Below are 26,602 nucleotides of genomic sequence, written 5' to 3'. Positions count from 1 at the left end.
TCAAGTGGATCTTTATTTATGTGACAGTGGGGTCAAGGTGGGTGCTTCCTAGAGGGGCAGGTGATTGCTGTCCTAGGCAGAACAGTGATTGCCACTTGTTTTCCATTCAGACAGGGTTTGATATTTAAAGATTTCTCAGAAATTAATAAATCAAGCAAAATGGGCATGATTTTGTTGAAGGAATACGATTTTTAACATAGCTAAAAGCTCTAATAAGCTGATTCTGCTTGATATAGACCCTTTAAGCCTTAGATAACATCAGACAGGGAGCCCAAACATTTATCTTGCTGTACATGTAAATGGAAACATCGGTTTCAAATGTAATGAAAAGATTTAAAGTTATTACCATTTAAAAAAATATCCAATCAAACAACACTGTGTATTTGCATCCTTTTTAAATAACATGTTTTTTTTTTCCTGGCATTTGATATTTCTAAATTAAGAAGTACAGAAATATAGGATTGTCCTCCTTTTCATCTCAAATGAAATAATAATTAGGTCAGCTCTACTTTCTGCATAATCAGAGACCAGAGAGTATTTAGTGAATACTGTATTGATTTTTCTTGCCCTTTGCTCCAGTTCCAGTGATAAAGAAGACTTGGGAAAAGGATGCCTTATTTTTAGAGTACTACAGCGACCATGCCGAGGCTTCCATACCAACCATTAATTTAGGAGTGCCAAACACTGAGAGAGGTGAGTTTTCCTTTTTTCAAGCCTCAACACCCTCAGCCTCTCAACAGTAGATGCAGTTAGTGGCCTTGGCTGATGCTGTCAGCTGTGCTGCACATGTTGGTAAATGAAAAATGATCCGGCAAACTGAGGTTGAAAGTTTCACAGTCTGAGACCTTGTGAAGGGTACGTAATTCATACCAAATACTGGAGGAAAATTGGGAGTAAATGAAGTGTCAGCAGGGAATTTCTCCACAGATTGTTTCTAAAATGATGTTTATGTTACCTCTGAAAATGAAACAAATAAGAAGTTATTGCGCTAGCCTTTTTTCATTCAAGATTAGCTTTTTATGAATCACTTTATGCCTATTTTGTCATCTTCTTGAGATATTTGCAGGGAACGCATTGTTAGTTGGTGTTAAATGCATTTGTGGTCCCTTTTTGTTTTTGAATGTTTGGAGGTTCTTTCTGATAGCAGTAAATATTGTTGCATACAGGCTGAAAACACAAACTCTGACATTATTTATCATTTTGAATAGAGGCTCTTTTGGTTATTCAGAACTATATATAACCATATAGCTTTAATATTGGTGTGAAAGATAGTTATATTTTAAATGTAAATTTGATTGATTTTACCAAGCCCTATGATTCCTTGAGTTGTTGCTAAATCCCTCTTATTAAGCTGTTATTCACTAAATGCCTATATTCCTGCCACTACCTCAAAAGGCCTAAAAACTCTACAACATTGTAAGGACACTGGTTATATGCGAAATTCTATATATATTTTTTTCTTTTGCAAAAAATCTAGCGGCCCACAAACTCAAATTAAATTCTGCTTCTTCTATAGTATGTTGGTGTAGATTCTCAGTCATCCAGGTCATAGTCATTCCAGAAAAAAAAAAGTTAAAAACAAACCACTGGACATTGTTTTCCAAGTTTGAACATGTTTTGTTTTCCATCCAGGAAGCTTTCTCAATTCAAAATGTCTGCAGTAGCGTTGAGCTCCAGGCTTTATAAAATTGCCTAACAAAAGTCTTGTTATGGCTTAGAAAACACACAAATTGAACCGAAAACAGGTCCACCCCTTATTAATGGACGGTCAGCACAGGCACAATGTTTTATAGTAATGATTTTGTATTTTATAGTAATGATTTTGTATAGTAATAAATTTGATTCATGGTTTTTCAAAAAGTACAACCCAGATATCAGAAAGATAAACCCAGAGAAACATATTACAGCTAAGCTTCTACAGCTTCAGGCTGCACCTGGTAACAAAGCCCAACAGAGGCTCCCCTTGGAAGCACGTGATGGAAGAGTGGGAGAAAGAAATATACCCTGGGACAGAACCTTTGTAGATATGCTAAGCAGTAATTTACTATGGTACTCTCAGCCTTTCCTTGTGTAAACCTTTGTATAAGCTTTAGCCTGTAGCAGGTTTCGGTGTGTGACTCATGTTATTTCTAAATGAAGATGTCAGAAAGTCTATTTTCTTCCATGTCTGCCATTCTGACATGATACCCTTTCTATTTTATTCTCAAGTCTTCCCCATAATAACAAAATTAGGATTTATTTTAACATTAAATTAAGACACACAGAGGAGCACACTCTGTAGTCTATTACCTAATAAGTAATATTTTAAAAATATAACAAATCTGTCATAAAGCCGGCACAAGCTTTCTGCCTCAGTGCCTCCATGCTTGCTGGAGGCTGCAGCCAAACTTACTCTACAGTGAGATTGCCGCTGGCACAAGAATTGCTCCATAGACCTCTGATTCATGTTGCAACTTAATGGGATGTGCAATGGCTGTAGACATTTTCAGACCTCAATGGAATGGGTAAAGGTTGCTAAAAAAAGGATGCTTCTTTCATGCCTGGGCTTCTTCCTTGAGGCAGCTTACTCTCCTAACAAGATTTTGCTTTACAACCTGTTTACAGACACTAAAGGAGGTGGACTGCCATTGGCTACTTGTTGGTAAATGTGGACTTGTAGTTCTTAGGTTTTCTGGTGTAAATGTCCAGCATCTCTTATGTCAAACTTTTATCAGCACTGATTTTTGTTGATTTAAACTCCTAAACTTTAAATTATTTATCTTCACTGATAAAGGCAGCTTTCACACTAGTATATCCTTTTTTTGTACTTGGAATGTCAAACCTTAGATTTCCAGATTTTTCATATATATTTTATGACAGATTCTTGCATTAATGAAAAAGTAAAATATGCTTAATTTCCTTTTCACACAGTTCTGAGTCAAAAGGCTTTATAGCTTTGCTTTTGATAGCTTTGCTTTAGCAGATGAAAATGAATAAATGCTCCATTGTTTTTCCCCCTTAAACACTTTTAAATCCTACAGTAAGGCTGTAATTCATTTCACCTCTAAGTGTGATTTTCTTCTCAGGAAAAATCCTCACCTCCTTTCTCCCAGTACCTAATGTCAGTATTTCCTAAAGGTAGGGTTATGCAAGTCTTTGTTAAAGATCAAGCTGAGGAAAGTGTGTCCTTCTCTGTGTTTTGTAGTTTTTTGGAAGGCAACAACTCTGTTCTGGCAGGAGTCCACATCCCATCATCAAAGACTGGTTTGGTCAGATGCCAAATACTAAATCTGCTGTCTGAGCATCCTGTTAAAACTAAAAATCAATTTTACATCTTAGAAGATAAACAATCCATTTGAATTATAGAGTGATTTTAGATAGGACTCCCAAACAAAACATATACTCTCTTTAAAATATATATTAAAGGGGGGGGGGGGGGGGGGGGGGGGTTCTGTCAAGACTGAAGGACAGTTATCCTACATTTAGTTACCGGTAAGCCCCAATAGGAAGCTACAAAGCATGTACTAAATTGGTATAATGACGTCTCACTGTTAGCCTGATGCTTGTTTCTTACGGTCCTTTTTTAATTGCATCTTATTTTGTGTGGAAATGTCTTGCCATTTCCTTTTTTTCTTCTAATCATCCAAAATGCTGCCAGATAATGTATTTAAAAACGATGGAAATGTTTTCAATGTTTTATTTTCATAGTGCCATCAGCCACCACAAAATAATGACTTCAACAATGACAGTAGGTAAATCTAACCGGCTTGAAGTTGTACTTTTCATAAATCAGTGTTGAGATCTATCAGAATTAAGATAAGACAATAATTTTCCTTCCCGGTGAGCTACAGTATCTTTATTACCCTGAATGATTTTCCTGGTCTCTCTTTCTCAGTGTTCAGAATATATTTGAAATTAACATTAAATGAACAGTGATGTAAAAATCCCTTTTTGCCCTCAAGTAAAGTTCTATTGAAGGAATTTCTGATTAAAAAAGGTTCACTTTATATGATAAAGTGACCAACAGTAAATCATTAGCAGATTTTAAACAAGATTAATTCTCATTTCTCATCTCTACACACTATTTAATAAGGACCAAGTAATAAAACTAAATCAACCTTAATTACACGGATTAGAAATCAGGGAATTACCAAGTCTAATTGGTTTGTTCCAAGGAAAGAGGATTTTATGGTTTATATTTCCATCATATGATCTAAATCTGAGCAAAGAAAGGAAAGTGATTAGAATAAAACTGCTGATTCAAGCCTCATTTTAGCCAGCAACTACTGTGGCAAGAATGCAGTGCTTTTTCTGAGGCCCAATTCGTCACCCCAATTTCCTTTAGTTTTTCTCATGTTTTCCATTTCCAATTTTCAACTCTCAGAGAAATGGCCAGGCCTCTGTAGATGTGCCGCTCTGGCACTAATCTCTCATCTCACTCACTGTTGAGTCTTGGCACAAGCAGCTTCTCCATCATTCTGAGGTCCCTCCTGGGAGTCGAGGCCTTTCCATTCCTTCTGGCACAGGTGCTTGACGTCTGGTTGGCCCCTACTTTGGAGCTCTTAATATGATTGGAAACACCACTTAGAACCACTAACTATGTTAAGATAAGCATGCCTACATCATGTGTGGAAGAGAAAAATTTAACTCCTCAACAGTTTTACACAAACAAAAAAAATTTACATAAAAAGACAAATAACATTTTTATTGCAGTCAGAATAATATTATTTATTGGCAAAATAATAGGTTGTTCGCTCTTGATATGATTTAGTAGCTAAAACAGTCAACCCCGTTTCTTTTAAAGTCAAGGGCCACCACTTTTATTTATAGCAATTTCTTACGATAAAGCTTAGATAGTAAAATCATTGGGAATGAGCTTTAAGACTGTCAAGGTGTGTATGTACTATTGAGGTACTCATAATGGTTTTCTCCCACTTCATGCGGAACCGGATCATGGGGCAGCAGTCTTAAGTAGAGATTCCCAAACCTCCCTTTCCGCAGACACCACCTCCAGCTATGCTGGGGAAAGCCAGAGGTACTGCAGGCCTGTTGAGAGAAATAGTCGGTCCAGCATGTCCTTGTCGTCCACTCGGTCTCCTCCCGGTGGGTCGTGCCTGGAACACCTCCTGAGGGAGGCATGCAAAGAAGATATCCAAGCCATCACAGCTGACTCATTTCGACGTGGAAGAGAAGCTGCTCTACTCCGAGCCTCCTTGAATGATGGAGCTCCTCACCCTATCTCTAAGGAAGAACCTTAGAAAGCTCGGCCATTACCCAGTTTTCCTGTGCATCGGTAAGGGATGTAGACCGACCCGTAAATCCAGAGCTGTGTCGTTTTTGCTCAACTCTCTCTTCACCACGACAGACGCATCTTAGCAGCAGCCGCACCGATTCTTCTATCAGTCTCCCGCTTCATTCTTCCCTCACTTGTGAACAGGACCCCAAGATACTTAAACCCCTCCACTTGAGGCAGGAACTCTCTTCCAACCTGAAGGGGACAAGCTACCTTTTTCCAGTCGAAAACCATGGACTTGGACTTGGAGGAGCTGATTCTCATCCTGGCTGCTTCAGTCTCGGCTGCGAACTGCCCCAGTGCATGCTGTAGGTCTTGGCGGTAGGGACGAAATGGGCAGAGGTCTTAAACTTAGACAACTTTTAGACTTAGACAACTTTTATTGTCATTCGTTTTGCATACACTCTGCAAAACAAAATTTCATTTTGTACAGCTTTCATGACATTTCCATCGCTTAAAGTGCAGCAGTGATCAAATGTAAACAGTGTGGGTTTAGAGTATTTTATAAAATCAAATTAAGTAAAATGTGATAAAATCCCACATCCACTGCTAATCTTAAGGTTTTATTTATCTTTTAGCCTGAAAAAGTAAATCTTTGCAGTTACCAAACACAATCCCCATGTACTGAGCCTACTGATGTGTTTTAGAATAAAAAGTTATTAAGCTTGACAGGACATTAAAAGTGCAAAGTTTGAAAGTCTCATATGACAGGAGTGAAAGGGGAGGTGACAGCATGGTCCCCTGGGCCAGCACAGTGCCACTCTGCAGCATATAATGCATTTCTAATGGGCTGCTGTTTGTAGCGTGGCCATATCTGAGTGAAGGCAGCCTGCTTTGTATTCTTTTGACTTCATTTTCCTAGACAAAAACAAGTCTTGGATCTTTCTCAAAGTAAAAAGGCCTTATTGTATTATCAACTATATATACTATAGGCCATTCCATTGAAACTTGGCAGGAAATTAAGAATAAAAAGAAAGTGAGATGGACTTTAATGCTTTCATGCATTAATTAGGCTTAAAATGCCACATGGGCACATTCAAAAAGACTGCATTAAAACAGCTAATTATATCACTTGTTACAACTAATCTTTCAGATTTTTCTCCATTGTTATCCAAGCTAATCTTTGGGAAATCCCATTTTCTAAATACTTATTTTTTAGGTTTTTGACAACATGATTACCTTCTATCTCAAATTTCTAGAATGCCATCATAAAAACCGAAGTTGTTACATTTTTTAATAAGTGAATAAGAAAAAGTGCATTACCAAATCTTGTTTGACATCTTGTTCAACAAAAAGCTGCAGTTCGGCTTCTGTCATCCAAAGACTTATGTCAGTATTTATGCAAAGCAAGTCCTGGCACAGTCTCTGAAAGATCGTTCTGAGGAAAAATGTTTCCTTCGCAGTAATATTGACTTAAAATGTATGCCAGAATTTTACTTTCAGGGGGCATCTATTTAGTGTTGGCAGAAATCGGGGTTTGGTAATCAGCCAGTTCGAAAAGCTTCTGTCCATAAATAGAGCACAAAACAGATTTTATGTTCTGGAATAAATGGGCAATGGATAGATTTTGAACTTTGTTTTCAATTTGCAACTGACTTCTGGAGATGGGTGCTTGGCTTCATAAAACTATAGAAGTTAATTTGATGATTTTAAATCAGATCATCAAAATAAAAACTTATAAATGTCATCACTCTATATAAAATGACATGTTTGTTGTTAATCTATAAAGAATAGAACGTAATAAAATTAAATTAAAAGATGAGTTTTTCCTTTACATTACAAACACGGAGAACATTATTTATTTCTATGATAATAATTTATTTATACCAAAAGTAAAGGTTTATTATTATTCATTAACATCTACCACAAGCCATTGAGGGGAAGGGACAAACCTCAGAGGGAGGTGCTCTGGTCAGATGAGACCAAAATTAAAGTTAAGTCAGCCAAAATAAACAGTTTGGCATTGAAATTTTATAAACTTGGTTTATGAGGTGGTATTTTACAGTTTACATTTGGATTTGAGATTTCTTTCTGCATAATTTGTTTAAAACTGCTTAATTGCCCCATAAGTTGCTGCACAGTGGCCATTTAAGTTGAGTTTTTGTATTGGTTCAAACATCACATGCCGGTACATGTCTATGTCACAGGTACAAGCTGCCTTGGGGTATAAATAAAACTCACTCAGACATAGAGCTCAGATGGGAGCAATCCTGTCCTCCCCTGCTTTAGAAGCACCGGCCTCATCACTGAGTTTGCACCTCAAATCAAGCGGCTCAAACTGATAAGACACAGTGGGCTCAACAAAGCCTCCCTTGACCTCCACTACTAGTTGCTGCGATCAGCTGCAGCAGTGCAGTCACCACTCTGCACATAGGCACAGCCTCGACATCCAGTGGAACCTCTGCTAAACCTCGACAGTTACAGTAGCGCTGCCCTTCAGGATCTCTTGGCACGGAACACTTTGTTGTCATTTTAATCAAATCAGTGTTAAATGCACTTTTTTGTTTACATATTTAACACACTATAGCATTAAAACTAAGTGAATAAGAAGACTTATTAAGAATAACACAAAGGAGGGGGGGTTCCTGGAAGAAAATCTGATTGATGCTTTACAATAGATTTGAATTTTACGCAGGACAATAATTATTAACAAAGCCAAGTTAGTTAGTGCTACAACGTAGCCATTTAACTGAGATAATATCCGTAAGTTAACCGAAGTTAGATGTTGTTCATGCCCTTAATCTTATTTCAAACATCATGAGCTGAGCTGTTGTGCGGAAAATATATATATATTTCATTTTATTATATTAAATCGTAATCTTTCTTCCACTTCACAATTGTGTCATAATTTGTGTTGGTCTGTCAAATAAAATCAGAACAAAATACCATTCATGGCACTGCAGGTCTGTTCTTCTAAAAACTTTGCCAACAAACTTAAAGGAATAGTACACCCAAAACATGATTAGCCTTCATTTTCTACTCACCCCCATGCTGAACAACACTCTGGAGTACTTTTTTGATATCTCAAATGCATCTGGAGATCTGGGAGGCTTCTTGCTGTCTGCTGACATTCAAATAATGGAGGTCTATTGTGCCCGAGACAGAAAGGTCCATAAAAGTCCACAAAAACGTGTCAATATTCCTCCATACTGCTCGTCCAATGTATTCCAAGTGTCCTGAGTGGGTAGCATCCAGAATTTACTCGAAACAAATTCATTTAGAATGTTTTTAGAGCATAAACAGTAGTGTATAGGATTTCCTGAAAGCGCGCACATGCACGATCACGACGCTACGGAAGCCGGCACACCAAACCAGCGCATTCAGCTCGGCAAAGAACTCATGCTCTTCCTCAACACTGAAGTCCTCAGACATTTTTCTTTCGTTGTTTCTTTCTTTGCACAGGTAAACAGCACATTTCTTCTTCTACGCTTGCATTATTGGCAGAGCAGACGCTGAATGCGCACTTTCATCTGGTTTGGTCTGCCGGCTTCCGTAGCGTCATGAACGCGCATGTGCGCGCTTTCAGGAAATCCTATACACTACTGTTTATGCTCTAAAAACATTCTAAATTACTTTGTGTCGAGTAAATTCTGGATGCTACCCACTCAGGACACTTGGAATACATTGGACGAGCAGTATGGAGGAATATTGACACTTTTTTTTGTGGACTTTTATGGACCTGTCTGTCTCGGGCGCCATGGACCTCCATTATTTGAATTTCAGCAGACAGCAAGAAGCCTCCCAGATCTCCAGATGCATTTGAGATATCAAAAAAGTACTCCAGAGTGTTGTTCAGCATGGGGGTGAGTAGAAAATGAAGGCTAATCATGTTTTGGGTGTACTATTCCTTTAAGGACAAAATTGTTGGTGCCCCTCGTTTGATGAAGGAAAACCCCACAATGGTAACAAAAATAACTTGCAAAAGTAATAATAAATAGAAAAGTCTATGAACACACATGAAACAGGCCAACGTGGGATTTTTTTTTCATTAGACGTACCAACAATCTTCTCCACATGTGTATGTACTGTAAAAATGCATGCAAACCTCACCCCCCGCAATAAGTTGATGACCTAAAAAGGTACATCAAATATTATGACTATAAAATCAGCAGAACAGCAGGTGCAATACATTATGTTTATTTCCCTTCATGAATATGCAGAACATACAATATGCTGATCATCAGAATGTACAAAAATATTGGTGCAAGAAGACACTTATATATTTACAGGGAGAAACACTGATATATAATTTAATCAAACCTGAAATGCATCATGGGTACAGTTGATATGTCTATACTTAGACCATTTAAAATGCAGATGCAAACTTTCACAGCGTCATGCATAAAATTGACAGATGTTTCGATGATAGCCAGACCTTCTTTGGTTGAAAATTAAGCGCTTATACACAATATTAGTGCCATCAAGTCTTCTTACAGGAATTAAGATGTTTATGCCACTGATTTCCCATAAGGCCTAAGAAAAAGTATGTGGTGTCTGAATTAGCTTGGGATCAAAGCATAACTGTGACTGTAGTAATAAAGCGTTTATTTTTATTTCATTGTCAGTGTATATATTTAAGTATGTTTCCACAAGTAAAATAGTAAAGCATTAAAAGAAGAGGATGACTGGAAAACTGACAAAATTATTCCAAAGGGAAGAATAAGGGAGCCAACTCTCCATGTTGCCTCGGTGACCTAATTAAAATACCATCTGGCTGGTCATCCTGCTGTCACAAAGAAATACGAAATCAGGTGAAAAACCAAAACCTTGGCACAAAATGTGTATTTTGACAATCTGAGCAGTATGAGCAAAGTAAGGACAGGATGACACAAGACCATGAAATTGTGACAGAAGAACTTCAACAAGAAAATTCTACTGAGTCCCCACTCTACATCAACTTAAAAAAATGTATAACAAAAGTAAAGAGTTGATCATTTAACCTGAAGACATCTTGTGGGAAGATTTTGTGATAATTTAAATTACAGAAGAAGTCATTTACTTAATCTCCCTGGTATGTGAGGTTTACTTACCAGGTCCTGCTTGATTTAGGATTAGACTTGTCTGAAGATCTGCCTTATAGAATGGGATTTGGGATTATATTTCTGTCAGCGTCCTCTCTCATTCCATATTCAGACATGAAAAAAAAATGCCTAAGGTTCCTCATAAATATTACAGCAGGGTCTGAGGATTTGTAGTGATGTATGCCACTGGGGATTTCTGTGCCTCTGCTGTGAGCCCTGACGGTGTGTAGATATCTAAAATCTAGAGAGTTCATCTTTCTTAGCTCTTGGTATGTTTTGTTCACTACTACACCTTATTTTGTTTTTTCGTTTTCATGTGAATCATGTCAGGGTAAACATTTTATCTTTGTGAACTGTCCTGCCATACTCTCATGATTTCCTCTAGCATGTCACCAAGTTCACTTGTTTAGTCTGAAGTTTTTCTGAAGAATATGTCTAACTTGCAGGAGTTATTTCAATTAAAGAGCAAACCAGCTTTTACGAATATGAATAATTTGAAGCAAAGACAGTGTAAACCTGAGTTGACATATTCAATCTCAGAAGAAGATGATGTGTGCACTCAAAGCCAAATGTACACTACAGTAGGTGTCCTTGAGAAAGCAAAAGTGCTGCATGTGGAGGTTACAATTCCAAAAGCTGTCAAGCAAAAGTTGCATACACAAAGTAGTGCTTATTCTGCAGCGTTTTTTTTTTTTGTTTAGTATTTTTACAGTAGTCCTTGTAGTAATTGTAGTTAAACTCCTTAAAGTTCATGTCATAGAATCTTTTTTTAAAGCTCCTGCTCTGTTTAGTTTGTTTCTGAGTGCCTTGCAAAAGCTACTTTCTTGTGTTTTGTGAAATTACAGCCCCACACACCACTGTGTTCTAAAATAAATTGGGATTTTATGCAATATCCAAATCCAATTGTGAATGGATTTAATTTTTTTTTCTGTTTTTTACTTTATTTTTATTTTTTTACAAACGAATACAATTGCTGTTCATAGAGTCTTAATCTAGAGATTGTCTATTCTTCTTTGCAAAGCAGTGAGGACTCAGTGTGTGAACCTTCATTGAAAGCAGAGTAATTCCTTTTTAACCTGACATGCAAGGCTGGCATGTTTGCAAAGGTTAAGTTAATTTAAAATTATTCTTTAGATTTTTTTTCGGATGTTGGACTGAACCATGGTCTGTAAAAACTTCTCCAACCCAAATGATCACAACTTTTTCTCTGATATCTGCTGCCTTCCTTTGTCTTCATGATGTTGTTTGTTTATTAATATTCTGGAACAACCATCTAAGTTTCCAGAACAACTTGAAAGAATACAGGCACATCCACATGAAGATGTGATTAGTTGTACAAAAAAAGAAATTTTGTTATTTAGGCTCTGCATCCAAAAGGACCCAACCTTTTGGGGGAGCAAAAGATGCAAGCTGCCCCTGTTTTAAATGAAATTACATTCCTCTCTTTATCCTTCATGTGTCTCTTTGCAGCCCGGGTGCTCTGCTTACTTCTCACAATCTGTCTGTGCATGTCCATTTTTTTTTCTTTTCAAACGGCTTTTATTGTGTGGCAATGCCACTAAAGGGTACCACATATGTACAACAGCTTATTCCACGGTGCTATTTGCACTTAAGTGCATACATTGGTTTTCTAAACATTTTATGGTTAGTTACCATGTTCCACTTTGAGTAAACTACTATAAGCCTAAATTACACACAGGGGAACTGCAGTTTTTTAATTAGGTGTCCTCTGAATGCAATGAGTTATAGTAGATTTTCTGTTTGTTTTTTATTTATCAGAGCATGCATTCACTAATAATTTCTCATATTCTTTCTTATCTTTAACTTTTATCCACTACTTTATGTCGATCTCTCACATGACATCTAAATACAATACAATGAGATTTGTTGTTATTAGGTATCAGTGACAAAAAAAAAGGTTGCACTGGTCCCAATACGTTTGCTTGCAAATGGAGTTATCCTCTTGCTTTTACAACTCCTAAGTGTTAAAATAATTAATTGACCTTCATTTTGTTCATCGATTTTAAGTTTTTTTAAGCCCATTCATGTGCACTTTAACAAATGTAGTAGTGCTTCTTTTTTCTAAAAGGGTAATTTATCGTTGCAAACCACAGCTCTGCACATGGTCAATATGTGATTAAGTCATACTGTCCTCTTTGCTGATGGCTCTTCTCCTTTTATAGGTCACTGTGGGAAAACATTTGCAATCCTTCAAAGATTCCTAAGCAGCGCTGTCCCTAACACCAAGTGGCTTGTTATTGTGGATGACGATACACTCATCAGGTAAGATGGCATAGAAATATTTTAAAATATCGAATATTTGTTTTTGCTAAAAGGATATGCAGATTCGTTTTTTTATTCTATTTTTTTTTTTTTAGGTTTTCTGTTTCTCAAAACTGACTTATATTCAGTTGCTCTTTTTTCTGCAGATTTAGTTCTAGCTTTAAAAAGATTTGCACAGTAAAAGACAGAAATACTTGAACGCATGAAGTCCCTTAACATCCTGTCAAAGGTTTAAAATCACATCCCCAGCTGGATTCACCTGCAGTTAGGTTTCCTTTCAAGTGGAATGCACTGGAAAGGAGAAAGATTACCCCAGCCTTTAAGTGGAGCATTTCATAGTCATTTAACCACACGCTCGTGAGTGTGATGAGAGTGTGTGTCATGTCTTTGACTTGTGCTTTTCACAGCCTCCCCCGTCTACGAGTCTTGCTGAGCTGCTACGACCCCTCTGTGCCTGTGTGCCTCGGAGAGAGATACGGCTACGGATTGAGCCAAGGTGGTTACAGTTACATCACAGGAGGTGGAGGGTAAGTTTGACTGCTCAGATGGTTTGGAAATGACAGTGATGGAGATAAGTAGGCAGCAGATGACTTATAAAGCATGCAATGCTTTAACACCCTTCTAATTTACAGATTAACCTTTGCAGTTTGATTTAAGTGTGCTCTAAGGAACACCATGTTTACAGGCTGCAGTACAGATAGATAAATGAAATAGTTTTGTAATGATTCATCCCAGAGCAAAAACAATAAATAGCCTTAATTGACTGTTAAAAAAACAGTGCAGTGCTTACCAGGATTCTTTTAAAAATGCTAATTAAAAATCTATCAAGGAATGGGCAGATCAACAAAAAAACATATGTCATAAAGCCCTAGTTTTGTTATTCTGTATCCTTGTGATGAAGTTATTTGTTGTTTTCCAAATTTTGTATATAAGAGGAGTTCTGTACTTTGAGTGAGATGTGCATGAGAATCTATTTAAAGACTTTACTATTGAGAACCTTGTGGCACAGGATAAGTGTCAGCCCACACCCACTTAAAAAAAGATCAGATGGGCTATATGTGATTTTTCTGCCAAGTTACAGTTTTTTTTTTCTTTTTTTCTTTTTTCAACCTTTGCTGATTTCTAAAAAGAGTCAGCTCAGTTTCAGATTTGCTCTGCCCTGCCTTCTTCTTTACGAATTAATCTAATTTAGAATCACAAACTTGAAAGTTACACCTGGTATTCAATTAAATTCAGTTCAAAAATAGTGTACAAATGTCAACAAATGTGATGGCATCGCAGGTGTGTAAAAAACTTTAAAAGAATCCCTCTGTTTTCATTTAATAAGAAATTTAGAAACTTTTAGTATTTAATTTGAAAATATGTATTCAGTGGGAAAATGAAAAAAAAAATGTTTTAAACAAAATTACTCATGGTAATATCATTTTACTACTCAAGTAAGGCTTTTCTTCACACATTGGTTTCTTAGAAATTACATTAAAGCTTCCATAGTGTATATTTAGGTGTTCCTATGGTATAAATATGACCAGTTGGAGAGGTGTGTTTCTCTAAACGGCTGGCCGCTAGGCTTGGCTGAGCCCCCTTATTTATCCTGCCACTACACACAGTGGGGAAGAGGCTTAGATTGGTATAAAAACAAAGCTCACTAGTAAAGAAACGGAAGCAAGGAGTGACAAGGTCACCAAGTCTCCTTAAAAATTACAGGTTTGTTAATAGCAACTCTTGTTCTGGAGTCTAGGTATTCAACCTGTGTTTTAAATCAGCAATTTTCTGTAATTACACCAGACTTCACATTACAGTTAACATTGGTGTCACCTTTAAGGTTATATGGTTATTAGTGTACACCTGTCAAATAAATTTAAGTTATTTTTTTTACCTTATATATGATGAAAACTTGAAGTGGTTCCAACAAATGATTACAAACAACATTTGAGGAACATTTTCTAAAGAATAGAAATTCACCAATCCAGTTTTGCTCTGATCCAGTCCGATACCTGGGCTGAGCATATCTGATATCTGATGCAGCTGCTGAATGGATGAACCATTTTGCCATGTAACTGAAGACCTTAGCCTTGATGTGAACATTGTTTAAAAAAAATGTGACACATTGACACAAATATAAATGCACTTTTTATTATTTTTAACAAATAATCAGCAAAAATAAATAACAGTTCAATGTAAAGTTCACTGAAATGAAATTTCTGATATTTAATATGAAATCACTGATATTCTATACAGCGATTAAACAGTTTTAAAGCCCATATCTGATCCAGGGACAGGATCGGTGCATCTCTAGAAATGAATAAGGAAAATGAACCGCTAACATGACCTAGTTTTTATTTTTGAGGACCACAACAAATAGTTATCAAATACCTCAGGAGACTGCAACTAGAATGCCTGATTTTTATATAACTAAATCATATGTATTTCTAATGGCTTTTTGCGCTTGGGGTGTATTCACACCAAAAAACAGTCTCTGAGTTTAGCAGAAGTAGGTTGAGGACCCAGTGCAAAGGGAAAAAAGACCAATGACCAGAAAACAAAGAATGACCAAGTGGAAAACCATATTATAGGGGAATGGATTGGAGAAAATCGAAAAAGCCACCAAACGGAAATAGTTAACTAAGATGTAACTCAAAACAGGATTAACATGTAGCCTAACAGTTGACACAGGGGTCCGTTTCACGAAGCAGGTTTAGCAAACTCAGATTCAAATCCGCAACTCTTAAATTGATATGCCTAAAGTCAGGAACTCTGAGTTTTCTGTTTAACAACAGCTGCTATGAATTAATTCAATTAACACCAAGTAGAACTACGCACGTGCGTAACAAGTATGAAAAGCCATTATCAGTGGCGCCCAGATTCGATGAGTAACCATGGCAACATGAAGTGCCTATTTCAAACCACTGGAACTAGAGATTTTAAAGCAGAAATGAAAAAAATGGAGAATGTGTTTAAAAGGCAGAGAAACAGCATTGCAGCTGCAATGGAGAGGAAGATGGCGAAGGAGAAGACTGTTGCTCGAGTTAATGCGTAAGTTCATATGAAGTTACCTGTGGCAGGCCATTTTTACATATATTAAAAGCACTCTCCTCTCTGTTGTTCCATTTGTAGATCACTAAAATAAGATACCTCATGATCAAAATCACACTCCTACACCTAACTGCAATAATATATATTCTAAATCATATATTTGCATTAGATTTTGCAGCACATTTTAAGGGGCTGTTTGGATATTCTTGAAACAAACCCTAGAATAGCCTAGGCGAGTCACAAGCAGGGTGGCATTGGTGTAGGAGGCAGGAGTTCATCCTGCATAGGGCAGGTTCCTGGACCCCACCACCTTCTGTCTCAGCTGTTGTTTCCTTGGGCAGCACACTTTACCCGCTTTGCCTAGTGATGGTGGTCAGAGAACCCAGTGGCACCTCTGTTTAGCAGCCTCCCTTCTGTCTGCCTGCCCCAAGGCACTAGTTGCCACAGTGTATCTTGCCAACATCAGTGTGTGAATATGACTATAGTGTAAAGCGCTTTGGATTCCTGGTAATATTTGTAATATCTTTACTTATTTATGTTTCTGGTTAAGTTTAATAGTCATGTCACCAGTTTTTATTTGTAATTTTTTCTTATTTAGAACATTATTTACTTTTGGGTGTTATAGGGTTTGTGTTTGGGTGTGTAGAGTATGGTGTAGCAGAAGGAGAGGCCTACCTAAGGCACCATTCATACAAAAAAATAACACCCCTGGGGCATCCTCTGTGATGCTGTGGGCCTTTTTATGTTTCCAAAGTCTCAGGCAACCTTATCAGAGCACATTACCTTCTGTTTACTGGATCATTTTAAACACATCTATTGGATTCTATGAGAATACTGTAAATGGGACCTATTTGGGTCTTTAAAAATATTAATGAGACAAGAATTACCAAATCTTTCTAGAATATTTCACTTTAGGAAGATTGTACACTTTAAAAAGTTAAAATGTAATAATATGGTGCAGCTATATCTAACATTTAACCATTTCCTAAGCTTTTCTACACTGTTGATATATTTTGCTGGTACAGTGGCAGATGTTTATTTTCCTCATTATAAATGTCTGATTTGTTTCTGCAGCATGGTGTTCAGCAGGGAGGCTGTGGTCCAACTCCTCAAAAGCGGCTGCAAGTGCTACAGCAATGATGCGCCAGATGACATGGTGCTGGGAATGTGCCTCAATGCTCTGGGGCTTCCCATCACGCACAGTCCTCTATTTCACCAGGTTGTATTCAGACTTTTTAGTCATTTGTCATGTTCCTTACTCACTCTTTTTATTGTTTACTAATACCTTCTGTCAGAATAATAGATTTTTTATTTAAAAAGGTTTTTGATGAGATGCACTAAAATTATCATTCAGAGGTAGATTGTATTTAATTTATTTTTTTCTTTCTTGTTGCTTATACACTGTTAGGGCATCCAAACTATGAATGGAAAGTATTGTAATTATATAACAAGAAGAAAAATACTAAACAGAAGATATTTTATATGTCAGATTCTTTAAATTGACCATGTTTTGTAGCACTGATTCGATCTTAAAGAGCTCTATGAGTTGGTAAATTGAAAATAAATGGAAAGCGTATGGTGTGTCCAAACGATAGATAGATAGATAGATAGATAGATAGATAGATAGATAGATAGATAGATAGATAGATAGATAGATAGATAGATAGATAGATAGATAGATAGATAGATAGATAGATAGATAGATAGATAGATAGATAGATAGATAGATAGATAGATAGATAGATAGATAGATAGATAGATAGATAGATAGATAGATAGATAGATAGATAGATAGATAGATAGATAGATAGATAGATAGATAGATAGATAGATAGATAGATAGATAAATTGTTTGACTGGATTACAGTTAGGATGATAAAAGTTTTTCACTGCAAACAGCATATATTCCACTGTGTGGGCAGAATCATCGCTTATTATCGCAGTGCATTGACTGTGGCGACAGAAAAGGGATGATTTAGCAAGGTTCTCTCAGTACAGAACTGCTGACATCTTTTCAGAGTGAGCACAGTAACTATGCGATGCAGACCTCAAAGAATAGAGGCTTATTTGCAAGTGAGAATTTCCCTCAACCTGTCTGTGCTCTGCCATGTGATATTGCTTGTTATGATGAGCTAAGTTCATCTTAACAGGCATACTAAGTTTGAACCTTACCTAAAGTAAATGGTACAGAGAAAAACCAGTAGAAAGGGAAATAATTGTGAACCAAATCATGTGATTTGATGAATAAGGGCCAAACTGCAAGACGTAAGCTACAGGCATCTTCTAAAACAACATGAGACAACAAAAGTTAACAATAGAATGCACTAAAATATATAAACTTCCAAAGTACCATAAAACACCAGGGTAATGGTGAGTGAGCATTCAAAACACTACAATATGAAAAAAAAAGTTAACCTGAATTCTTAATATCTAAGAGCAGCAGAGGTATCAAGTAACAAGGTACAGAATGTTCGTTTACTTACTTGTAAAAGAACTGAATTTCCGTACTTGTAGAAATTTTGGCTATCTATACTTTATTAGAGTAATTATTTTTTAGACAACTTTTTACTTCTTCTTACATTTTTTTTTCATTTGTCTCTACATTCTACTCCTTACATTTTTAGAATTTTTAGTTTTGTTTCATTTAAACTCATTTTCATTATGGCCTGTTGGTGTTTAAAAAATATAAAATTCATCAAAATAATTTGTTTTATCTAGACAATTAATTACTTTGAGGTTAGACTTGGTCCTGCATCAACAGGTTGTTCTCCACATTCCCAAAACAAAGTTTTTCAAGATGATGCAAAGTTAAATTTGACACAGTTTCATTAGCTATAAAACTGAGAAAATTAAGTACTGTATTAGGAAGTTATCATCCAGAATTGTATTAAAGTGTTCCTATAAAAAGGCAGTGCAATAATCAGAGGTTTAAAGCATCTGTGCTTAACATATTTTCTTTTAAAAATTGTACTTTAGTTTTACTTGTGTAAAAAGTACAGAGTGCTTTCTCAACAGTAGGATTTATACTTCTACTTGAGTAACAAACACTGATAGTTTTGACACCTCTAAAGATAAGTAATTGTTTTTTTTCTATTTTCCACATGAAAGCGTTAAAACCTAAGGAAGGCCACTGCTATAAGATTATAAAGCATACATTTCTGATGTCTCATTACAGCGGCCGTGGCACTTTTTATGATTCCTTTATGTATTAATTTTTAGTATAAAGATATCATATTGAATGAAATGAATAAATCTATTATAACATTTGTTTCATAATACATTTCTTTTATCTATGTTTTAAAGAACATAGATACATTTTGGCTAATCACCCTGGAAACATTTTCACATTGCAATTGACCACTACAGACTAATGCAACTCAGAGGAAAATTGTGAGGTGGCAACAAAATAATTTTATTCTTAACAATTGCAGATCAAAAATAAAGGTAGTAAGACACAGATCGAAACGACACTCTGGAGTTTTTTGGGAGGGTAATAAAAATTCACTATTTTCAAAACTTTTAGAAAGTTCAAGGCTTGCAGCAAAAAAATGGGTCTACAAAGGATAATCTCAGTGGGACTGAACTCAAACGCTTTAAAAACATTTTAGCTCTTAAAAAAAAATGACACCATCTGTATTCTTTTTTTAACTTCACAATTAAACATTCCTTTTGACTGTGAATCCCAGTGACTTAAATGAAAATGTATGGTTTTAATGCAACCAAAGTGAAAAAATTTAAGCAAATTGATTGCTTTTGTTATTCAAGTACTTATAGATCTGTTTGTTTGTTTTTTTTAGATTGTAATGCTTGGATTTATTTTTGCATTTTAATTCCATTTAATCATTAAAGTTTGATGTGGCTTCTTTGAAGTATGAATATAACTGGATTTCTTATTTGCTTTCAGGCACGCCCAGAGGACTATGCTAAAGACCTCTTAGCTCACCAGGTCCCCATCTCCTTCCATAAACACTGGAACATTGACCCTGTGGCTGTTTTCAATAAGTGGTTAAGGGATGACTGGAGGACAAATACTTCAGACAAACACGATGACAGGATTAAAACAGAATTATGATTAGAAAATAACTCAACTGTGGTGATGTTTATGCATACACTGAATGTCTTTGTTTACAAAGGAACATGGTTTCACTCCACAGATGTAAATATTTTCTATTGTTACTGTTTAAATATGATTATTAAGAGAAAGTGCGTGTGTGTGTGTGTGTGTGTGTGTGTGTGTGTGTCTTCAGGTCTGGGTCTGCATGTTAAGGTTATGTTTCATTTATAAATAACTGTATATTTATATAATTTGATCCTTGTAAACACATCACACTGTTCATAGTTTTTTTTTTTCTCCACAAGATGCTGATATCTTAAAAAAAAAAGAAATTCTTTGAAAAATGATCAATGATGCTGTACAATATTGTCAATTTCAACATAAAGGTATTCATACTTTAACATGTTTGATTCTCAGTTTCGCCAGAGGCTTTTTTTAATGGAGTTTAGTGACTGTTTTAACATCAAAGTGGGTTACAGTTAATGTGTTACTAAGGAGTCAGCGAGGGTTAAAGAACAACTGTCCCAAAGTTTTGTAGGACCACTGGTGTTTACATCAGAATAAGACACACCCGCACCCCCACCCTTACTGTGTCCAGGATCTCCATTACATGGTTTCACCTAAATGATTTGGAGGCTGTCTGTAGGGAGGAGTGGGCCAACATCCCTGCTGAAATGTGCACAAACCTTGCCACCAACTATAAAAACCGTTTGACATCTGTGCTGGCCAATAATGGCTTTTCTACAAAATATTAACATGCTGTTTGTCCAGGGGGTCAAATACTTATTTTTCCTCATCAGATGGTTATCAATTTTTATAAATTCATATGATGTGAATTTCTGGAATTTTCTTTAGGATTCTGTCTCTCACTGTTAGAATGTACATATGATTAAAATTGTAGATTGTTGCATTCTTTGTAAGTGGGCAAACCTGCAAAATCAGCAGGGGGTCAAATACTTATTTCCCCCACTGTATTATTCTAACATGGATAGATTGTATTAAATCTAGGACTTTGCTCTTTGCATTTTCTCTACTATGCAAACACATTTTCCCTTACTGCCGACCAGGCTGGTATTTTTAACAAAGGTTCCTCATCCAAATCACAGTGGTCTCTACTCCTCCACCATAAATGTAAAACTTATTTTAAAGAGGAAAAATAATCTGAATTTTTATTCGTTTAGCAGCAACATTAGAGGAGGCTTTAGAGGAGGTTTCCTGTGTAAATGTGTGGCACACTGCTAACTGTGTCATCATGAGTAATAATTATAATTATGATCATCACTCATGTGCAGAAAAGTCTTGCCAAATGCACTCAGGTGGAATCATTTACAAAGCACCATAAATCTGTGTTTTTGTTTTCTTTTTTTCTACAAATTGCTGTTAGCTGCTTATTACTCCAATCTATAAGGCCATTGGAGACGCTGTGATTTAAGTTTTAGTGAAGAGTTCAGATTTGACACAGACTTGTGTTCTACATAATTAACACTTGTTGTAAAAAGTATTCTATATGTTTTTGTTTTCTTTTATTGGGGTGGGGGGCTCAGGTGTGATGACAAATCTTTATTTTATGTGATCTGGAATGAAGCAAGGCCTTGATGGAAGCTACAGGCAACAGTTCTGACCGGTAATGCTATGCAGACTTATCTGAATCTGAAGCTACAAAGATTAACTCTTAAGACAAAAAAACATTTTAAATTTTTATTGGGACTGAATTAGACGAACACAGGGGGTTAGCAGGTAACTATGTGTGTAAATGAAAGGTTTTTGATCCTGATATTTAATATAAATTGGTAGTAATCTATATCCAGTATCTTTCTATATTGTCATATATTTCTAATAGAGCAATTCTAACTTTTCTTATTTTTAAGTCATTTAAAACATAACATAATTGTTTTTGTAAGTAGAATTAACTGGTAAAAGATTAAAGGATGATTTATAAATACATTGCAAATCAGTTTTGGAGGCAAACTGTTCATTTGAGTGTGTATGCTCAAAACAGTTGGGGAGCACACATGGTCCATCTTGCCTGATGGGAAAGACATTTATGATGCTCCTCAGATGATCCCTTAGACCCCGCTGAGATCATTAATGTTTTGCTGGATTTCAAATTCCTTGATGCAGTCTCAGTGTGGTGTAAATGGCCTCTAAAATTTCCCCAATGAGAACTTAACACTAAGTCTGTACAGGACTGAAGAAAAACTTTTATTGCAACCCCTTTAAACTGTGGCAATGGCGAGAAAAGTCCATAATTGTATGCTCATACAATTTAGTCAAATATTACCGTGAAGAAGAACAAAGAACTGAAGTTTATTATAATCAAATTTTCTCCTTCTTCTTTTTTTCCTCCCCGCGACAATTAATGAGCTGACTCGGTAATTTACAGACCATTATTGTAAATCTTTCAGAGTCGTGGAGCTTCAGTCAGGGAATTACACATTTCTGCTCCTGACTCATTGCCATCTTGAAAAGCAACACAAGCCAGCTGTAATCTAAGAAAAAAAAAAACCTAAAGCGACTGCTGTCTCACAACAGTAACAAGAGCTTTTGAAAAACGGAGCATAATGAGAGGCTTCTTACTGCTCTCATCAAATCCAAATATAAAAAGTTAATAAAGTAAAACTCATTACAGAGTAGGAAATTACATTGTAAAGCAAAATGTGTTCTCCTGTGAGACTCTTCATTGTGGTTCTAGATTTATGCCGCCTTGATAGCACAGTGCTCTGGCACAGCTTCATGAGAAGTCTAATAGCTTTAGGCATTTGAAGTAGTGCAGTAACTCAAGTAGACATCTTCTAACACACCTATGAATTGTAAGCTATTTGCAGGAAACAAATTAAATTCCTTGTGGGACTTACGCTCACATGGAACAAAGGTGTTGAGACGGTGTTCTGCAGGTGGAAACACTGTAAACTCAAGCAACAAGGTTCAGCTACATCACATCAGATATAGTCTGGTGATTTTTGACACCCACATAGACAAATAGCTCCTTAATTATTAATTAACAAAGTTATGTTCTGCTTCTCCCCAGAGTTTTATAGAGACCTTAAAAAGCAGAAGCTATAAACTCAGAGATTTATGCATTTGCTGATTTTAACTTTTATTTTTGTAATTAACACTTAAAAACCTGTTTACGGTTTGTCAAAATTTTACCAGAAACATTGTTTTCATTGATTAATTTACATGAATAGTGTTAATAGAAGGATACAATGTTTTTCAAATTATTTTAAAAATTAAACTCTGATAAGTGTGATATTCAAGTTGAGGGGGGATGACGTCCCCCTTCTGTAAGAAATCTTAAAAATCATCCCTTTTCTTAAATACCATCCCCCATACCATCACCTGTGGCATTTTATTACTGAAGGTGTGAAACTTCTCCTTTTAACAATAATGGCAATAATATTGCGCTTTCAACATTTGGCGGGCTGCGAGCTTATGAGTAGCCTGACCAAAATAAATAAAATCAAAGTGGCCTACCATGACTATGAAGCTGATCCCAGTGGGAAATGTGTCTTCTGCTTTGGTCCCTAACTATGTAGGTGCAGTGATAGCCATGCCAGTCCAGGGACTGACTGCAGTTCAACTGTAAGGTTCCTTGGTCAAGGTCAATGACCAGCGCACCTGACATGCAACAACCATACCATGCATAGTGCTTTAGGTTAATAGACTTAAGCAATATGCAAGGCAATTTCAAATTTTGTCCAAATAAAAGAAAATTCCACCATCTCCCTTCTTTTTTTTCTTACAACTAGACTGAGTGCGGTGTGCATCTATTAAACAAAGCTCAGTGCATTACATCTCTTTCACACCTGAATACTAAAATTATTCTGTCTTTAGATGCAGGTGTGTAATAGAGAAATTGCATTTTTGGACAAATTTCAGTGGGCAGATAAGACTAAAATGTAACATTATTAGCTTATTTTTTGTGACATCAACCTGGATAGACCTTGTAAAAGAGAACCATTACCCCTAATTGTTCTTATTACCATAGCAATGTCATGCTATGGGTATGTTTTCTTCAGCAGGGATCTGTTTTGCTTCAGCAGGTAGTTATTTTAATAATTGCGGGTTCCATTGTCAACCATCCTCCTACTAATTTGGGAATCCATGCACATTTGAGAGTACAGCAGATTTTAAAACTAGAAACTTGTCAGGTAAGTTTAGTTCATTTAAAGCTTGAAAAAGACTTCACATTTTGGCAGAACGGCAAACCAAAAAAGAGCTTGAAATAGTTTTTAAAAAAGGATGATAAAAGAATAAAAATACTGCCCATAAATGTGCCGGGATATCTAAAAGATATTAAGCTGTATCTCCAAGTAGCTCTGCAGTTCTGTTTGTTCTTCTATGTGATGGTTCATGGCATTAATTCATAAATATATGTAAACATTTGATGCCGAAATATTGCCACACATAGAAATATCCAATAATTCTAAAGGCTTTATCGGGGACACTCTAAATTAACCTTGCTCATCCTGTAATATTGAACTGTTTGGCTAAAAAAATCTTTAGATAAGCATATCTTCCCAGAGTGAAAAGTGGTGGACTTTGTTTGCAAGAAGGTGCGGCATATCTTCTACAAGTCTGTAGTGGAGTCTGCAGTTTCTTTTGTCATCATCTTTTTCAGGTAGCAGTATAAAAGCCATCGACCAAAAAACAAGTTGATAAAGTCTTCTTTTGGAAACTGTTCTGGAGCAGCTAAAAAATAGTTAATTAAAAAGGAGTGCTTTCTAAGAACGAAATAGCGGATAACCTTTCAAGTCCTCTTTGCAAGACTGATAGAGCTGCAGATTTTTTTCAGCTTTGCTGTACTACAGACCACTATAAGAGATAAATGAGAGTCAAGTTATACTTTTCCCTCAGGTCCTTGTCTAATTCATTGCTCAGTTAGTATGGAAGCAACATTTGCTTCCATATTGTTAAAGAAACCCCTATAATATCACAGCAGTTTAAAATTCCACTTTGGGATAAAGTGTTTTTGAATTGAATTAAATCATGAATTAATTAATGTATTTTTGGATTGAATGACAACAGGATTTCTCCACAGCAGCAGCCTCACTCGAGAGGGACAGCACTGGAGCTTGCAGAAACTGCTAAGCAAAAGGCTCAAAGAATGATAACAAAAGGCACTTGTTCATTCTGTCTTTAAAATCTCTAGACAGTCTGATGGCATCTGCAAGTAGCAATCCAATTCCCCAGCAGTAATCCAAAAGTGGTCAAAGAAACTGTTGCTAGGATCATGTTAATAGCAACCCCAGGAACCAGGATGTTCTTTGTTTAATCCTGGCTGCTAAAGGTAATATATTATAGTATAAGTTGGTGTTGACATATGCTGCTCCAGGTTCTACCCTTGCCTCCAATTTACAACTTTAAGAGAATTTTAAATTTTTTATTCTATTTGGATCCTGATATGAACTGCTTTCAACTATACAATACCCTCCAAGACATCCTAGTTTTAAAGTGAAGAAAAGAAATGGCTCTCTGGTAAGAGCAGTAGGGGTCTGCATTTTATAACGTGCATTTCTTTTCTTTTGAAAACCCACTTTAAACAACAGAACATAGCAGACTAGAGAAGCTGCAGGTATCTCCCCTATGATTTGAACAGAAGTTAATGCAATAATAAAAGTTTTTGGGAGCGGGACATACTCCATCAAAACTAGAGCTTTTATCTGCCAATGTAATGCTTTCTTATTTTTGCCTCTGCTCTAACAGTCTTCCTAGGTTTATATCTAACTGTCAAACAGTGGATTTAAATCCATACACTAGAGAAAAGGAGCAATCAGAACACAAAATCTTTCCTTTTTTTATAGTTATCTTATGAATAGCTGCATTTATTATGTTGGTGGATGGAAAAGCAAATTTTAAACAGTCAAATTCCATAAACTCACCCTGAAACTACAAATTGAATTACCACCAAGCTGACCTACCGTGAACCTGTTATGGAACATTTTTTAATTCAAAATGTTAATTTTGTTGCTTTTGTGTTTTCACTTTGAACCTTTGGTGATGCTGTTCATTGTTTTGTTTTTTTATTATTATCATCAGACACAGATGCTTGTAACTTTTTCTTTGGTATTATTTTTATACTGCGTATTGAGAATAACATTAATGAGTACTAAAAATTTCAACGTGGGCACAGCCCTTCTTAATTCCCTTATTTGTAAATTTAAAACAAAAAAATATATTTCAAACTTTTAAAGCTACAGTGTGTAATTTTTAGCGACATCTAACGTCCAGACTGCAGACCGCAGCAACATGAACATCTCCCCCCCACCGCTTCTCCCCCCCAACAGTACGGCGAGCGTTACAGGACAATATCTTCCACGACGTCCGCATCACCTACCTTCTCAAGTGATGAGGTTTGTTTACATACATGCCATCTATTGTTCAGTACCGTCTCAGTTCATCTCTCTCAACTTGCCGTAGTTACTTTCTAGCATAATGGGCGATCTCGCAATCGCTAGTTTGTTGGCTCTGCGCTACCGTAGCGCAAAGATGTCTGCCTCCATGGCTGCGAGACCCGCTCCTATGTAATTATAAATAACGAATTCTAAGGCAACGCAAATATTAAGGTTAAGAGGCTGAGCTCGTAGATGATGATAAATAACATAGTTATGTATAATATATTACATTTCTGACTGTATATTCCTGTAATTATTACACACTGTAGCTTTAAGTAACCTTTATAATTAAACTCACAAAATCCTTTGTAGGATAATGTAAAGAAAATAAATGTCCAATAATCTTGTGTAAATTAGGTTACATAACATCAAATTAATACCTTTGTTAAACTGTTTTCACCTGTTTTATAGTTTATGTAATGTTGACCTACCTATTTCGATCAAATACTGCAAATACATTTATTCTAACAAATAATGGGATTGTTCTTTAGATTTCTGTTTTTTTTAATGCATTTGCCAAACCCAGGGTTTGATAACTTGTACA

At 36.1% G+C, this 26,602-nt stretch overlaps 1 protein-coding gene across 1 annotated transcript in view; it reads left to right on the top strand.

The window, feature by feature from the left end:
• Window positions 1–20,064, top strand: part of b3glcta (beta 3-glucosyltransferase a) — a 73,480-nt gene extending 53,416 nt beyond the window's left edge. The window contains exons 9-13 of the mRNA XM_038294345.1: window positions 580–693; window positions 12,477–12,576; window positions 12,984–13,103; window positions 16,684–16,828; window positions 19,514–20,064. Coding sequence (XP_038150273.1) covers window positions 580–693; window positions 12,477–12,576; window positions 12,984–13,103; window positions 16,684–16,828; window positions 19,514–19,681 — 647 coding nt within the window. The 3' untranslated portion in view covers window positions 19,682–20,064. The remainder of the gene's footprint in view (window positions 1–579; window positions 694–12,476; window positions 12,577–12,983; window positions 13,104–16,683; window positions 16,829–19,513) is intronic.
• The last annotated feature ends 6,538 nt before the right edge of the window (window positions 20,065–26,602 follow it).

The sequence above is a fragment of the Cyprinodon tularosa genome, unplaced genomic scaffold, assembly GCF_016077235.1.
Source record: "Cyprinodon tularosa strain WSP-4 unplaced genomic scaffold, ASM1607723v1 ctg34, whole genome shotgun sequence".
NCBI lineage: Eukaryota > Metazoa > Chordata > Actinopteri > Cyprinodontiformes > Cyprinodontidae > Cyprinodon > Cyprinodon tularosa.
This window is presented reverse-complemented; position numbering and strand designations above follow the sequence as displayed.